Below are 15,251 nucleotides of genomic sequence, written 5' to 3' on the forward strand. Positions count from 1 at the left end.
TGTGGGAGTCGGTCGGTTTATAGTAAATGTCCGTGTCGATTCGGTCACCCGAGATAGAAATGGAAAGGTCTAGGAAGGGGAGGGAGGAGTCTGAGACGGTCCAGGTGAATTTGAGGTCGGGGTGGAAGGTGTTGGTAAAATGGACCGTCTCAGACTCCTCCCTCCCCTTCCTAGACCTTTCCATTTCTATCTCGGGCGACTGAATCAACACGGACATTTACTATAAACTGACCGAATCCCACAGCTACCTAGACTACACCTCCTCCCACCCTGCCCCCTGTAAAAACGCCATCCCATATTCCCAATTCCTTCGTCTCCGCCGCATCTGCTCCCAGGAGGACCAGTTCCAAATCCGCACAACCCAGATGGCCTCCTTCTTCAAGGACCGCAATTTCCCCCAGATGTGGTCGACGATGCCCTCCACCGCATCTCTTCCACTTCCTGCTCCTCCGCCCTTGAGCCCCTCCGCCCTTGAGGAAGTGGTGGATGTGGGAACAATTACAACATTTAATGGCCTCCTTCTTCAAGGACCACAATTTCCCCCAGACGTGGTCGACGATGCCCTCCACCGCATCTCTTCCACTTCCTGCTCCTCTGGCCTTGAGCCCCTCCGCCCTTGAGGAAGTGGTGGATGTGGGAACAATTACAACATTTAAAAGGCATTTGGATAGATACATGATTAGGAAAGGTTTGGAGGGATATGAGAAGGAGCAGGCTGGTGGGACTAACATAGTTTGGGATTATGTTTGGCATAGCCTGGTTGCACTGAAGGGTCTGTTTCTGTGGTGTATCACTCTATGAGAAGGTAGCACTCCAGAACAATGAGGTGGGATTTATGATCCCCACATTTTCTGTTGGACCAATTAGGCTACATGGAAACAAAAATTTCAGTATTGATTAAATACATTTGGGAATAACTGGAGACATTCGATTTATTCCGTCATTTCATTGACATCTCTAAACTTTGAAAGCATTTTAACTGGACAGGAAGGTAAGCAATGAAGATCAGCTGTGATTTTTTAAAATAAGAGTTCAGCTTTCATGGTAACATTCTGGTATTATTCCACGAACCTGTCAAATACAATTTCACAGCTTACTAGACTAGGATTTGACACAGCACTTCTGGTTTTGTAAACCAGTGTTACAATCACTAGACTATCACATCTAGTTATATTCGGTCTAATCCATGTTGAACAGGGTGCTGTTAAATCCGGAGAGTGTGTTGCAAAGCATTACACTCATAGTGCTGTAAGAGGAGCCAGGTAACTGTACTGTATGAGCTGCTTATCATGATGAAGATTGCTGTCACTGTCCTCCAGGTCTCTGAAACACAGGGCACACCTTTTCTCGTGGGGCAGAGAAAAAACATTTCTGGTCTAAACAGAAAAGTTCTTTTGTAGTTGACAAGATGTAGTTAATTGCATGTTAGGGAATGGTTACAGACTACATTCCTATGACCAACATTGTTACAGAGACCTCGAGCAGGGCTAGGCGAGAGATATTTCTTCTTTGAGATCCTTAGTTGTTCTGCCTGCAGTTTCACAGGATATCATGTTTGAGGGTGATGCTTATGGCAGTCTTCAGTATTAACCTGTTCAATCCCATCACCAGAAATGACCCCTACCAAGCTGCATCTTTCTGAATGGGAGAAGATGCAGAAAGTGTAAAAAGTCCAGCCAAAAACTCAAAAATACCTTCCAAGATTATTTGCTGTTTTTCCATCAAATGTATCCTTGGACTGAGATTCAAGCAGTATGAACAGATGGTTGAAGTTATTTTCCACATTTGTCAAAAATTCAAAAAAGCCTTTTGGGAGTTATTGACATCAAGTATCTACAATCATATATACAGCTTACATCAGATGTCTCTCTGATTAGGTTTGATGAGAACCCATGTATTTAAAACCTATCACCACCAATCGAGGTATTAAGATTTATCTTTAGCCTTTGCTTCACCGTAAACATTTTCCACATATCAACTCACCTTTAAAACTGAACCTCACAAAATGACTGCATAATGCTGTCAGCATCTGCAATAGGCAAATCACTGACACAGGAAATTAGCTTGCAGCTGTAATTTTCTATTTATTAATTGAATTGGTTGGAACTTCCTGGTCTTGTGTGCCTCTTAAATACATCAATAATTAATGTTTGAGTATAGTATTTAATTTGGTGGATCAGTATTATGGTAGGAAGAGTTCCAGTGTCTCTGCTGGTTGATATTCTGTTTGATAATAAGTAAAATTAAAAAGTTCTAACTAATTCAGTGTACTAGATCAACTGGTTACATGTTTCATAGATTTGGCATTGGTATAATGTACCAAAACAATTCCTTCTATCTTTTTACTATTTTATGTTAACTTTAACTTTATTTCTAATTAGTTTGCCTTATTCAATTTTTTTCTAATTATTCAGACTTTAGGTGATTTGCTGTATGTTCTATGCCTTCCTTGTTCAATTATCTGTCCTGGAGGTGTAAACAGTGCTGGATACATTGGTTTCAAATGCATTTTCTTGCTCGTTATTCCAGGTTTGTTAAGATTAACATGGCTGTATCATGGACTTGAACCGTTCAACATTGATCATGCTTTTACATGTCAAATCACAAAGGGATGCTGAAGGATGCATTGTTGCTATTCATGTCACTGGCACTCTTAAATGACAAAACATAATATAATTTTCAAAGCCAAAGAGTTTCTCCTACCATTGATGACTGGGTTCAGCAGCAAAATCGAAATGGGGCAGAAGTGGGTACTGCTAATGCTGGAGATTAGAGTCAAGATTAGAATGGTGCTGGAAAAACACAGCACATTAGGCAGCATCCAAGGAGCAGGATTCCTGATGAAGGGCTTTTGGCTGAAACGTTGATTTTTCCTGCTCCTCGGATGCTGCCTGACCTGCTGTGCATTCCAGCACTACTCTAATCTTGAGCAAAATCTAAGCAGCATTTACATCCCTTTCGAGTTAACATTGGGAACTCTGTAATCCCTGATGATTCAAATATCCCATATGGAACCAAGGAGGCAGCAGACTGAATCACCAGCTACTGAATTACCATGTAATCACTTTATTAAAGATTAGAGAATCTGTCCTTCTTAAGTTGCAAAAATCACGTCATGATGGCAGGTTATGAATTATGTGGCCCAAACTTAAACTGGAAAAAGATATCAGAAGATAGTCTAGCTTCATGGAACTGTTGCTCTTTTAATTAGCCATGAGCTTCAGAAAAAAAAAAACGCTAAACTGGAGAGAACAAAAAAAAGTTGTCCTGAGCACGTAAGCTGGTTGGCTTCAATTTGTCTAGCTTCATGGAACTGTTGCTCTTTTAATTAGCCATGAGCTTCAGAAAAAAAAACGCTAAACTGGAGAGAACAAAAAAAAGTTGTCCTGAGCACATAAGCTGGTTGGCTTCAATTTCTGAACAAAAATGCATTCTGGTATGGAATGTGTCCAAAAGTGTTTTTAATCATTATGAAAGTTTGTGCCATGTTTCCTTACATAAATGATCATTCAGTACAGAACAAATGTTAACAGCTGACATTTGATTTTAAGCAGCCATAAAACTGTACAATGTCTCCTGTAACTATGAACATTTTTGGTTACACCATTAAAACATGAAGACATTACAAATTCAAATTTTTGTTTTACAAAAGTATCCTTTATAACAAAGCAGTGATTAAAATTCAGTAATATGAGATGGATATAGATTTTTTAATATTTTAGGAGTTCACTCACTTTAAAATCTTATTGCATACCAATTAAAATGAGCCAATTATTTTTAAAAGGAAAATTATGAGCTCACAAAGATAGCAAATCTATATATCTGATGTTTGTCCTTAGATATCTGTAAAATTTCAAACATTATTTACAAATATTGGCTATTCATTGAAGAATGCAAAACAGTTAACAGAAAAAATAGTGCACCTAATTATAAAACTACAATTACTTCATTGTGTCCAATCCATCCACAGTTGTAATACCTTTAAAAACTTGATTCAGGCACAGGTTTTTTCCTTCCAAGAGAGGAAGTGCTGTATTTCATCCTCTGCAATGTACCATATTTTTCTACATTTATGCTTCGAGCCTGTTGAGAGTTTGGTCCAGTCTTCTGAAGTGAACTTGACCTCTTCAAAGTCAACTCCTCCTTGATCATTATGTTGGATGAACTCTGTGATCGTCTAATCTCTTCCCCTGATATATTAATCCTGCCATTATTTAATTCCTGCCTGTTTTTAGCACAGCTTTTGGTTCTATTCACTCCAAGTTGTTCCCTGCTCTCGCTTGGAGACTCCTCTTTGTGCTTACCATTCAAAGCCCCATTGGAGAGAGATATACTTGACGGCATATTGACATTTTTGGCAGACCAAGATTTCTCCAATTCACTTTGCCTTTTAGAGTCCTTCTTCAAAAAGTTTGTCCTCAGAAATGCAAACTTTCTTTCATTGACTTTTGTTTCTTCTGCTTTGCTACCTTTATCTGTTTCTCGAAGATTTGGTGATGACATTGGTTCAAGATCACTGCTCCTCAAGGAGAGTGACTTTTCAAGCTTCTTGCTACCATGGTGTCCTTTCTTTCTCTTCAAAGTGTCACTTAGAGCCAAGCTGCTCATTGAGCCAATACTCAGTCCACCAGTATTAGTACATGTTCTGTCATCTCTTTGATGTATGGGTTCTTCTGCTTTTATAAGTACAACTTCTGATTTGTCCGTTGCTGTTTTAGATGATTTTCTCTGAAAAGTACCTCCGCTTCCTCTTTGCTTTCCATTTCTCTTCAATGTATTTGACTTTTCGTCTACAGAATTCTCTTTATGATGGGTAGTACGGAGGCTTTTTAAAGAATCATACATTCTCTCAACACTTGCATCCCCAATCCTGTTTCCCGCAAAAGCCATGCTTTGGTTTACAGTTGAACCTTTGCCTGTCTGTTTTTTGCAGTCAGCATGGCAATCTGAATTTGACTGCTTTGATTTATCTGTTGGTGGCAGAGAGTCAGGGTCTGTGCTGCCTGTCATTATTGGTACAATGGACTCCTTTGTGCACTTGGGTCTACGACCAGACTCCAAATATTCAACCAGCGCACCAGGGATTGATTGTGGTCTGTCTTTAGCACCCAGCGACCAACGTAATGCTGCATTTTTTCCAGCTGTCTCTTTAGGTACAGATGAAGCAGATGACCCTTTCATACTAATACTTCGTCCTTGAATACCACGCACAAATGGTCGTATTTCAAAGCCACCTAGGAAAATGAACAGAAATTCAGTTACAGAACATTATGCAGCATTTTTAATAACATTCTTTCTCCCATTGAGTGCCATTAAAATCTAATAGGTTAATCTACTATTTATCTACAAATACAAAATGATATGGAGCCATGGTCCACAAAGGTCTATAGGCATCTCTCTTCATTCGAGACTGGGAGAAAATTGGTTGTGCACAGCTCATGAAAAGCAGCTCTGCAAGTATGGGGTAAGGTGAGAATGCAGAACTCCATGAACAAGCACTTCTGATATAGAGATCAAACCCATGCTGTTGGCTTTGTTCTACATCATCTAGTCAATGAATTGTTATGTTTGATCAAAACTGAATTTTTGATTTGCATTTTTGAAGCAAACAAAGCTTTGAAAAGATTTAATAGGCACAACCTCACTTAGTTTCAGTACACATTGCAGTTTAACTGTTTCAAATTTAGCACATCAAAAATGTTTCCAACTATTTGAGCTAACCAACTTAAATTCTGGGTTTGAATCCCACCAACTCAGATAGTGTATGTTGAATTCAAAATATCTGGAATTAAAGGTCTAATGATGACCATGAATCCTTTGTCAAGTGTTGGAAAAATCCATCTGGTTCACTAATATCCTTTAGGGAAGGATATGCTGTCTTTATCTGATCTGGCCTACGTGTATCTCCAGACCCACAGCAATGTGGTTGCCTCTTAACTGACCTCTGGGATGGGCAATAAATGCTGGCCTAGCCAGTGACACTCACATCCTGTGAATGAATTAAAAAAAAAACAAGCACACCTCCTATGGCTAAGTGAAAATCACAGTCTCAAGGAGGGAAACATTGACCTCTGAGACACTGATCTCCAATAACATTGGTTCAGGAATTCACGTCTTTAAAACCACCATATTATTGAGTTATTAACTCAGTTACAGCAAGTGGCAATGACAAATCTTCCCCCAGACTCTGTTAACATATAGGGGAAAGGAAATGCAGAAAACCTTATTTGTATTATCCTAGATCACATAATGTTTGCACCTCTTTTTTGTGTTTTTCCCATTTTTATCTCACATAGCTATTGTCAAACCTCTGACTATATGCTTCAGTCATTTGTACTTTAAACAGAATGAGCGGTCCCATCAACTTAGATATCCACAGGGTTAAAAAGTACACCATGCACTGAGTTACAGGAGGTGGAGGATTGTTGGAGGTGGTAACAGGTGTTGGAGGTACTGCTGTCCTTATTAGTAGGCTGAAGGAGATAATTTGTCTTCCAAGGACGAGGAAGTCCCACCTCAGAGGTCTGCCAGCTCTAGAGAGGTTAACAGCTGTCCAGCATTTCAGGATAAAGGTGTGTGGCATTGGATCAGTACCTGATGGACCTGTGTTTAGGGGTCTTGCTGGGTGTCAAGTGAAGAAGGCGGAGGCTGGGGTTTGCAAGGATAATGTGAAGGGGGCGTTTTGGGTGAATTAAAACCTTGGGGAGCCATCAATAGCTCTGTTAAAGAAGGGCCAGTAGGACAATGGCCTGCACAGTGAAACCTGCTGTCTGGGTCACTGGATCAAGCCTGCTGCTTGGCAGCAGTGGAGTGAGGTCTTTAAATGAAAACTAATTGCCCATTTAAGGGTCTCAACTGGCCCAATGTCAGGCAAGCCACTGACCCAGATACCCCTGCCTGTGGTATCACTGCAATGGAGGCATGCACAGGCAGGTAAGCACAGGGTATGCTGCTGTTGAATGAAACAAGCCCCCCTCCCCCTACCTTTACAATGGCCAGTGGGGGAGGGAAAAATCTAACCACTGGGCCATAATCAAACTTCAATGGCAACTTGGTGCCCTTGTTATATGAAACGATGAAATAATCTAACAATAGGACTTTTGCTCAATTTGTTTGGTCAAAACTGTATTGGGATTTGCATCTTTTGAGGTGATCAGAACTTTGAAGAAATTCCACAAGCACAATCTCACTTTACACAGTTTGAGTCAAAATTGCAGTTTAATGGCTTTGGATTTAGTGCATCAAAAGTTCTCAGTGATAGAAAAGAGGCTGTGTTGCAATAAGTGTCACTCGAAAGCAGATTTAAATGTTCATAGCTCAAATTCACTGTGTGTTATAATTCGGACCCAATGCAATGACGGTTCTTGTGGTACAAGCTCTGAACCAGGAGGGTTAGTTTCAAGTCTAACTTGATCTGGAGGTATGTATTAACAGGCTGATTAGAAAACATCGAGACACAATGCAGTATTGTAAAGCTTTGTTAGGAACTAAACAAAACAGATCAGCAAATAAACAGGTGTGGAAACCAGACATTCAGCAGCTGTGTTCCTCTCTGTACACAGTGGCTTTCAGATCATTTCAAATTAACCAGAACCTATTTCTCATGGTGTTAATCAGGTCTAAATACATGAACTCTTAAGAAACCGGTTACGCTCAAAAGTTTTTTTTAAAATAACCTGTACCATTTTTATCCTTTATTGGATTATCTGGGAAGACGGGAGAGTCAGGAGATGAAGGGAGGGATGTACAGTTAGTGGATGCACGGGATACCAAGCTCCCTCGTTTACTATCTCCGGTGAGCCGGTTAAGCCAATGATCAGAGACAGACGAGCTTGTGGATCCTGCAACAACAAAAAAACAAAGAAACCCATAAAATCCACACTTTATTGGATTATAATCGACTGTTACAGTCTTACAGTATTTCACATCTGCTGCCATACAAGACCACTGAGGGGATCACAAAAACCAGCGCTCATGTTGTCTGAACTGAACAATTAACTCAGTTGCAGGCCATCATCAGGTCCCAAGTGCATTTTTGTTAGTGTTTTCTTTCCTTAAACTCCATGGGACACTTTTGTCAAAGTTTATTTTTTAAAAAATTAGTTGTTGCGGCTGTGAGAAATTAAACTTTTTATATGTATCATCAAACTTTTCACTTGGTTTTCTGACATGACCTCCCGGTTCCAGCAGTACCAACTTGGATAAAGGCCAAGGCCAAAGTCCCATTCAGTTTCTATTTGCATGTCTGATTTTAAAAAAAAAATGTTAAATCTACCAGAATATTATTCATGTTACATTCAAAGGTGTACTGAACAAGCCATTCTCATCAGGTAACACATCATCAGAAAGCTGCAACAAACTCTACAGCCCCAGGGAGGAGGGAGAAGTGGGCAAGAGGTTAAAGGATTCAGCCAGATCAGAGGCCCAAACATCCATAGGGTCTTAACAGCAGATGCCTGTTTAAATAAAATGTTGCAGGTCTCCACACAACAGCTGGCCAAATTGGCACAATGTCTAGCAGGCAGGAGCAGGAACATGAGGCAGGAAGCCACATCAGGGGAGTTAGTGGGGATTGTTGCTGGCATTTAGTGGGGTTTCAGAGCCAGGGCCTTTAACTGTCCTTCCCTGCCTGCCTCCTGGTATCCATGACTACCTGTGGATTAAAAATTCAACTTAGCTTTGAATATATTCAATGACCTCACCTCTATTGCTTTTTGAATGACTCTCAGAGAAGAAAACGTCTTCCTCAATTCTGTCTTATATTGGACATCCCTTGTTTTGAAACCGCACCCCTAGATTTCAATTCTGCTTTAAGAGAAAGTATCCTATCAGCATCTACCTGTCAAGTCTACTCAACCTTTGTACGGTCACCTTATTGAAATATGTAGGACCTATAAGGCTGACAAGTGAATCACACACTATTATAGCAATGAACTGCAGCTGCTACGATCCACATACCTGCCACGGAACTGTTGGCTGACCAAGGGGGAATGGTGTTCCTTTTTTGGTAAAAGAGTATGTAGGCGCCACGAGTACAAACCTCTTCTTCTGGAATCAGCTCTGCGTTACTGTCATCATAATCATACCACTGCCCATCCACAGAGTTTCTGCAGTATGCTGATAAAACAAAAAGTAAAATCAATCAACCAGAATAAAAGAGCTGCAGTTTTCAGCACTTCTCCATTAATTTCCACAAGATCCCAGTACACTATAGACTCATTGATACAACCCATTCATTCAAAACTAGTTGAATTCTATGAGCCATATATCTTGAAAGTAAAGGCATTTATGTCTGAGGCCCTGTTACGTTGATAGAAGAATGACACAGGTTGGGCTTAAATGTTAGTGGACATAAATATTTTGCATATTTCATAAAATAACTTTAAATCTTTTGTAGCAGCTATGCAAATATATCTTTTAGAATGCGTTTGGAGTGCTTGCTATATTCAAATGTATTAAACAAAATAATGTCCTCTTGGGAGGAGGGGTATCACTCTTAAGGTCACCTGAACCCATCCTGTTTTCTGAGTCAATTCCAAACTTGTGGGATTGATTCCAGCTTGGACCTTTTGTTTTAACACTACAGTCATGGGACGTAGGTGTCACAACCTATCCATATTTGCCCTCTGGAAGGAGGTGGAAAGCCACCAGTAAGTGACTGACTAGGCTATTTCAGAGCTCAGTTGAGAGTCAAGCCCATTGATGTAGTTTCAAAGTCCAATCCAGCTAAGGAAGAAAATATAGTACTTCATGGACATTAGTGAATCATTTGAACTTTTATAACAATACAGTAAAACCAGCTCTGTCATTTTTAAAAATCATGGCAGGTCTAATGGTGGCCTCAACTATCCTGTCTACTCACTATACTCTTTCACTTCCTTGATAGTCAAGAATTTAAGCAGACAGAATGAATCTTTACCCTAGGCACAGTACTCAGCCTTAAACCTATTCATTGGTCCTGCCTCCACCATTCTCTAGAGAATAGAATTCCACAGATTAAACATTTTATGAGAGAAAAGCATTCTTGTCACCTCCATTGTAATGGATGGAAGACCCTTATTTTTAAACTGTGTATCCTGCTTCTAGTCTCTTTCACCAAGGGGTAATGTCCTGTCAGCAATCTCTCTGTTATGGCCCATCAATATGTTTTAATAAGATCAACTCTCAATCTTCGTAATGTGCAAAGGGTAAAGATTTATTCTGTCTGCTTGCTATTTGTGAGTCTGCCCTTCATTCCAGGAACTGGTTGAGTGAAATTTCTCTGAACTGATTCTAATGCAATTATACTCTTTCTTGAATAAGGAGACCAAAAATGTACACAGATGTGGTCACATCATGACTTGTTCCTGAGCTGAAAGGCTTTTCTTAAGAAAGGGTGAATATGAGTGGCCTTAATCCATTGGAAATTACAAGGATGAGATTTTATCTTATTGAAATATACAAGATCCTGAAGAGACTGGATAGGGCAGATATCAGAAGGACTGTTTCTCTTGTGGGAAAAACTAAAATTACAGGACACAGTTCAAGAAGAGGCCTCCTTTTTTCGAGAGAGGAGGAGAATTTTTCTTCTTTCAGCATATTGTCACTCCATGAAATTCTCTTTTCTTGAAGAGCATGAAAGATGGGTGTTGAATTTATTCAAGGTTGAATTAGGTAGATTTTTGATAGACAGGGAGGCAAGGATGACACGGTGCAGACAGAAGTGGAAAGTGGAGCTGAAACCACACCCTGATCAGCCGATATTTTACTGAACAGTGGAACAGTCTCGAAAGGCCAAGTGACCTGCTCCTTATTCTATTTTCACCAATATCCTGTCCAACTGTTTCAACTTTTTTTTTACTGTATTTCCCTTGCAAATAATAAAATTCCATTTGCTTTTCTAATCATATGCTGCAGCTGCAAACTAATTTCTTGTGCTTCAGTACCAGAGCATCTAGAACTATCCTGCTCTGGACCACAGAGTTCAGTATTTTGTCTCCATTTAGACAAAACACTGCTTTCCTGTTCTTCTGTCAAAGCGGGCAAGTTTATATTTAGTTACATTTTACTCCATCTGCCTCTTCTGGCGCACTCACTTGATCTATTTATATCTCTTTGCATCTCCTTATGTCCCCTTCACAAAGTACTCTCCTATCTCTCTTGTGTCAATAGCAAATTTACAAACTGAACAGCCATGCCTTCATCCAGTCATTAATCTAGATTATAATTAACTGATTTTTGTTTCACCCCACTGGTTATATCTTAGAGTCGTGGAATCATCCAGCACAAATACAGAGCCTTCCATCCAACTCGTCCACACCAACCACGTTTCCCAGACTAAACTAGTCCCAACTGCCTGTGTTTGGCCCATATCCATCTAAACCTTTCCTGTTCATGTACCTGTCCAAATATCTTTTAAATGTTGTAATTATAGCTGCAACTTCCGCTTCCTCTGGCAGTTCATTCCACATTCGAACCACCCTCTGTGTGAGAAAAGGTGCCCCCCAGTCTCTTTAAATCTTTCTCCTCTCACCTTAAAAATACACCCTCTAATTTTGAACTCCCCTACTCGAGGGAAAAGACCTTTGCTACTCTTCTTATCTACGCCCTCATGATTTTATAAACATCTATAAAGGTCACTCTTCAACCTTCTACATTCAATGAAAAAAGTCCCAGCCTATTCAGCCTCTCCTGAAAGCTCAAACCCGCCTGTCCTGGCAACTTCCTTATAAATCTTTTCTGAAGTCTTTCCAATTTAATAATATCCTTCCTATAGCAGGGCAACCAGAATTGTACACCATACCCTAAATGTAGTATCATTAACATTCTGTACAACCCCAACATATGTCCCAACTCCTTTACTCAAATGTCTGAGCAATGAAGGCAAGCGTGTTAAATGCTGTCTTCACCACCTTGTCTACCTGTGATGCAACTTTCAACGAACCATGCACCTAAACTTCTCAATCTCTCGACTACATTACTCAGGTTCTCACTATTAACTGTATAAGTCCTGCCCTTGTTCGTTTTACTAAAATATAATACGTTCTAAATAAAACTCTGCCACTCATTAGCTCATTGGCCCAATTGATCAAGATCCCTTTGTAATCTTAGATGACTTTCTTCACTGTCCACTGAACCACCAATTTTGGTTGCCAATTCAAAACGAACCATTTATGCTTATTCTGTTAGATAATCAATCTATCCTACTAAGGCCTCCCTAATAATAGATTCCAGCATCTTACTTATGACAGCTGAACTGTCTGTAATTTCCTGCTTTTTGTCCGTCTCCTTTCTAAAATACACAATTTACTTTGGCTGATAGGACCATTCCAAGCTGATAGGACCATTCCAGAATCTAATCTCAGTAATTTTAGAAATTTGCAACCAACCCTTTATCTATCTCAGCAGCCATTTCCTTTAAGATCTGAGGATGGAGTTCATCTTACTTGGGAACTTGTCAGCCTTTATTTCTAATAATTTTATCAGTGCCTATTCTCTGATGATTGTAATTTTGTAAGTTCCTCCCTTCCTTTCACCTCTTGATTTACAATTATTTCTGGGATGTACTGCTCACCTTTTTTTTTACTTTATTCTGTAACAGGATGAGGACGTCGCTGGCTCGGCAGCATTTATTGCCCATCCCTAATTGCCCAGAGGGCAGTTGAGAGTCAACCACATTGTTGTGGGTCTGGAGTCACATGTAGGCCAGACCAGGTAAGGATGGCAGACTTCCTTCCTTAAAGGATGCTAGTGAACCAGTTGGATTTTTACAACAATTGACAATGGATTTACATTAGTCATTAGATTCTTAATTCCAGATATTTATTGAATTCAAATTCCACCATCTGCCATGGTGGGTTTTGAAGCCAGGTCCCCAGAACATTGCCTGGGTCTCTGGATTAACAGTCCAGTGATAATACTGCTAGGCCTCGTCTCCCCTGATTGGCACTCTACCACCTCATTCACTTACTTGTCCCCATCCTAACCACTTGCCTGACATCCTACCTGGTCAGCCATATGCAAACCTATTCCATCACCCATCTACTCCATATCCATTTAGACACTAACCTTCTCTAAGTAGTTGACAGAAGTGGTTTGGACATCTAAACATGGAGGTACATCCCTAACAGCAGTCGAGATGTACCTACTGCAGCAGTTCAAGGAGGCAGTTCATCACCACCTTCTCAAGGGCAAGTAGTAATGGTCAATAAATGTTGGTACTGCCAGCAATACCCACATTCTGCCAAAATGGCCCTGGAAATACAGATTGGTTGTACATTCTCTTTCTGCTGAGGACATTGAATCCAGGTATAGCAAAAGTGCAGGTATGGTTTCATATCCAAAATGTGAAGATTCTCATATTGGTAAACTCAGTCAGTGCGGGAATTGAACCCATGCATTGCTCTGCATTATAAACAACCCATCCAACTAATTGAACCCGCAAGGTAAAGAAGTTATTATTAATTTTGTTATTTGTTTCTCCTGTGTATAAGTCAAAAATCACATCACCACTGTACCCAATTAATGATTGTTCCCTGATTGTTAACTGATACTAAATGCAGTTAAAACAATCCAGTTGAGAGCTAATGAAAAACAAGCAAATACAATGCCGCAATGTGTTATGCAGATTAAAAAAAACATTTATGAAGAGGTGTGGTTCATTGGGGTGAAGGTTGAGTAGGGCAACAAGTAAACAACTGTTTCCTCTACAAGCGATCTGGTAATTTCCTGTTTCTATTATAACCCTAACAATAGTTCAACATGATTTTGCGAAGTTTTAATATTTTACGAAAAGTTCAAGCACCTTCAATTTTGTGCTTTGATTGGTTTTCATTTAATATTTCAATTTGGTTGTGATCACGTTTAGGATGCTTAAGTGCTTAAGCAACAGATTGTGCTACCATATACTATACACTCAAATCATCTGACTTAGCTGAAGTAAAAAGGGATCCAGACATCATCTTGTAAAAAACCCCATACTTAAATGGAAGATCGGATACATAACAATGCTGCTTTTCAGCCTTGTATGTATATTGTGAATTCCTCATGTTCAATTTTCTCTATATTTATCATATTTTGGACAAAATGGTTCTGTGCTGTGACTTGATGTACACAACACATCAGTAACTGGATTTCTGATCCACCTATCGCATACCACCTTAAATGGGATTCTCCAGGTGCAAGAGGGGGCAAGCACTATTACCTGACACTGATGCTAGTTCAGAGTCCAGAGATACAAGGTCAGTGCCCATCACACATCACTGTACAGACTAACTCCCTAATTCACGTCCAGTGACATTTCTACAATGTTATTAATGTACAATCACAACTGTTCTCATTCTCCTGTGAACAACTGGTAAAAGAAAAAGGAGCGGAACTAATTGAAACTGCCTGTCGCTTCACTGTTTTGAGCTAAATAAATCAGAGAAATCAAACAACCACTTTGAAAAAAAAATCTACTTTACATGGAAAGCAAAATAGGACAAAAGTTTATTTTAATGACTTCACATGAATCATAGAATCCCTATAGTGTGGAAGCAGACCATTCGGCCCATCAAGGTTCACAATGTTCCCTCTGAAGAACATCGCACCTGGAAATACCCGCCTACAAACCTGTATTTCCAATGGCTAATCCAACTTGCCTACACATCCCTGGATACTATGGACCTAACTTGTGCATCTTTGGACTGTGGGGGGAAATTGGAGTACACAGAGGAAACCCATGCAGGCACAGGGAGAACGTGTAAACCCCACACAGACAGTTGTTCAAGAGTGGAATCAAACCCAAACCTCTGATGCAGTAAGGCAGCAGTGCTAACCACTGAGCCACTATGCCACCAAGCAAAGTTAAAATGGGGGAGGACAAACAGATTATAGAACCAGAAATGCAAAATTCAATAAGTAATATGTGCAACATTTTGTATCAATTGAGGACATTTTAACAGATAATAATTCTAAATAATCTGAAAACAAAAAAGCATTTTCTTATAAGGAGGGGGTAACTCTGTCAAATTTTGTGAAACAACAGGTCAATTTATTGATCACTCCATTCAAAAGAAAGAGGCCTTAACATAAAATGATCAGTTGGAAACCATCAATGACGAAATTTGATCTGTAATGGGGCAGATATTAAAAACATCTTGTAAAGATTTATCTTGTAAAGGGGTAGCCTTTAGCTGAAATATTATACCTCCTTCCGTATTTAAGGCACTATTTTTAATGGATGAATGGAATGATAAGTAAAGGTATGTTTCATGTGTATGCTGATAAAT

At 39.7% G+C, this 15,251-nt stretch overlaps 1 protein-coding gene across 1 annotated transcript in view; it reads right to left on the reverse strand.

Moving 5' to 3' along the window:
- Positions 1–3,441: 3,441 nt before the first annotated feature.
- The window catches only part of usp43a (ubiquitin specific peptidase 43a), a 426,449-nt gene continuing 414,639 nt past the window's right edge, over positions 3,442–15,251 (reverse strand). The window contains exons 14-16 of the mRNA XM_043714590.1: positions 8,959–9,117; positions 7,683–7,841; positions 3,442–5,234 (exon numbers count right to left, since the gene is read on the reverse strand). Of these exons, the coding sequence (XP_043570525.1) occupies positions 3,982–5,234; positions 7,683–7,841; positions 8,959–9,117 (1,571 nt within the window). The 3' untranslated portion in view covers positions 3,442–3,981. The remainder of the gene's footprint in view (positions 5,235–7,682; positions 7,842–8,958; positions 9,118–15,251) is intronic.

This window comes from Chiloscyllium plagiosum, chromosome 24, assembly GCF_004010195.1.
Source record: "Chiloscyllium plagiosum isolate BGI_BamShark_2017 chromosome 24, ASM401019v2, whole genome shotgun sequence".
In the NCBI taxonomy this organism is placed as follows: domain Eukaryota; kingdom Metazoa; phylum Chordata; class Chondrichthyes; order Orectolobiformes; family Hemiscylliidae; genus Chiloscyllium; species Chiloscyllium plagiosum.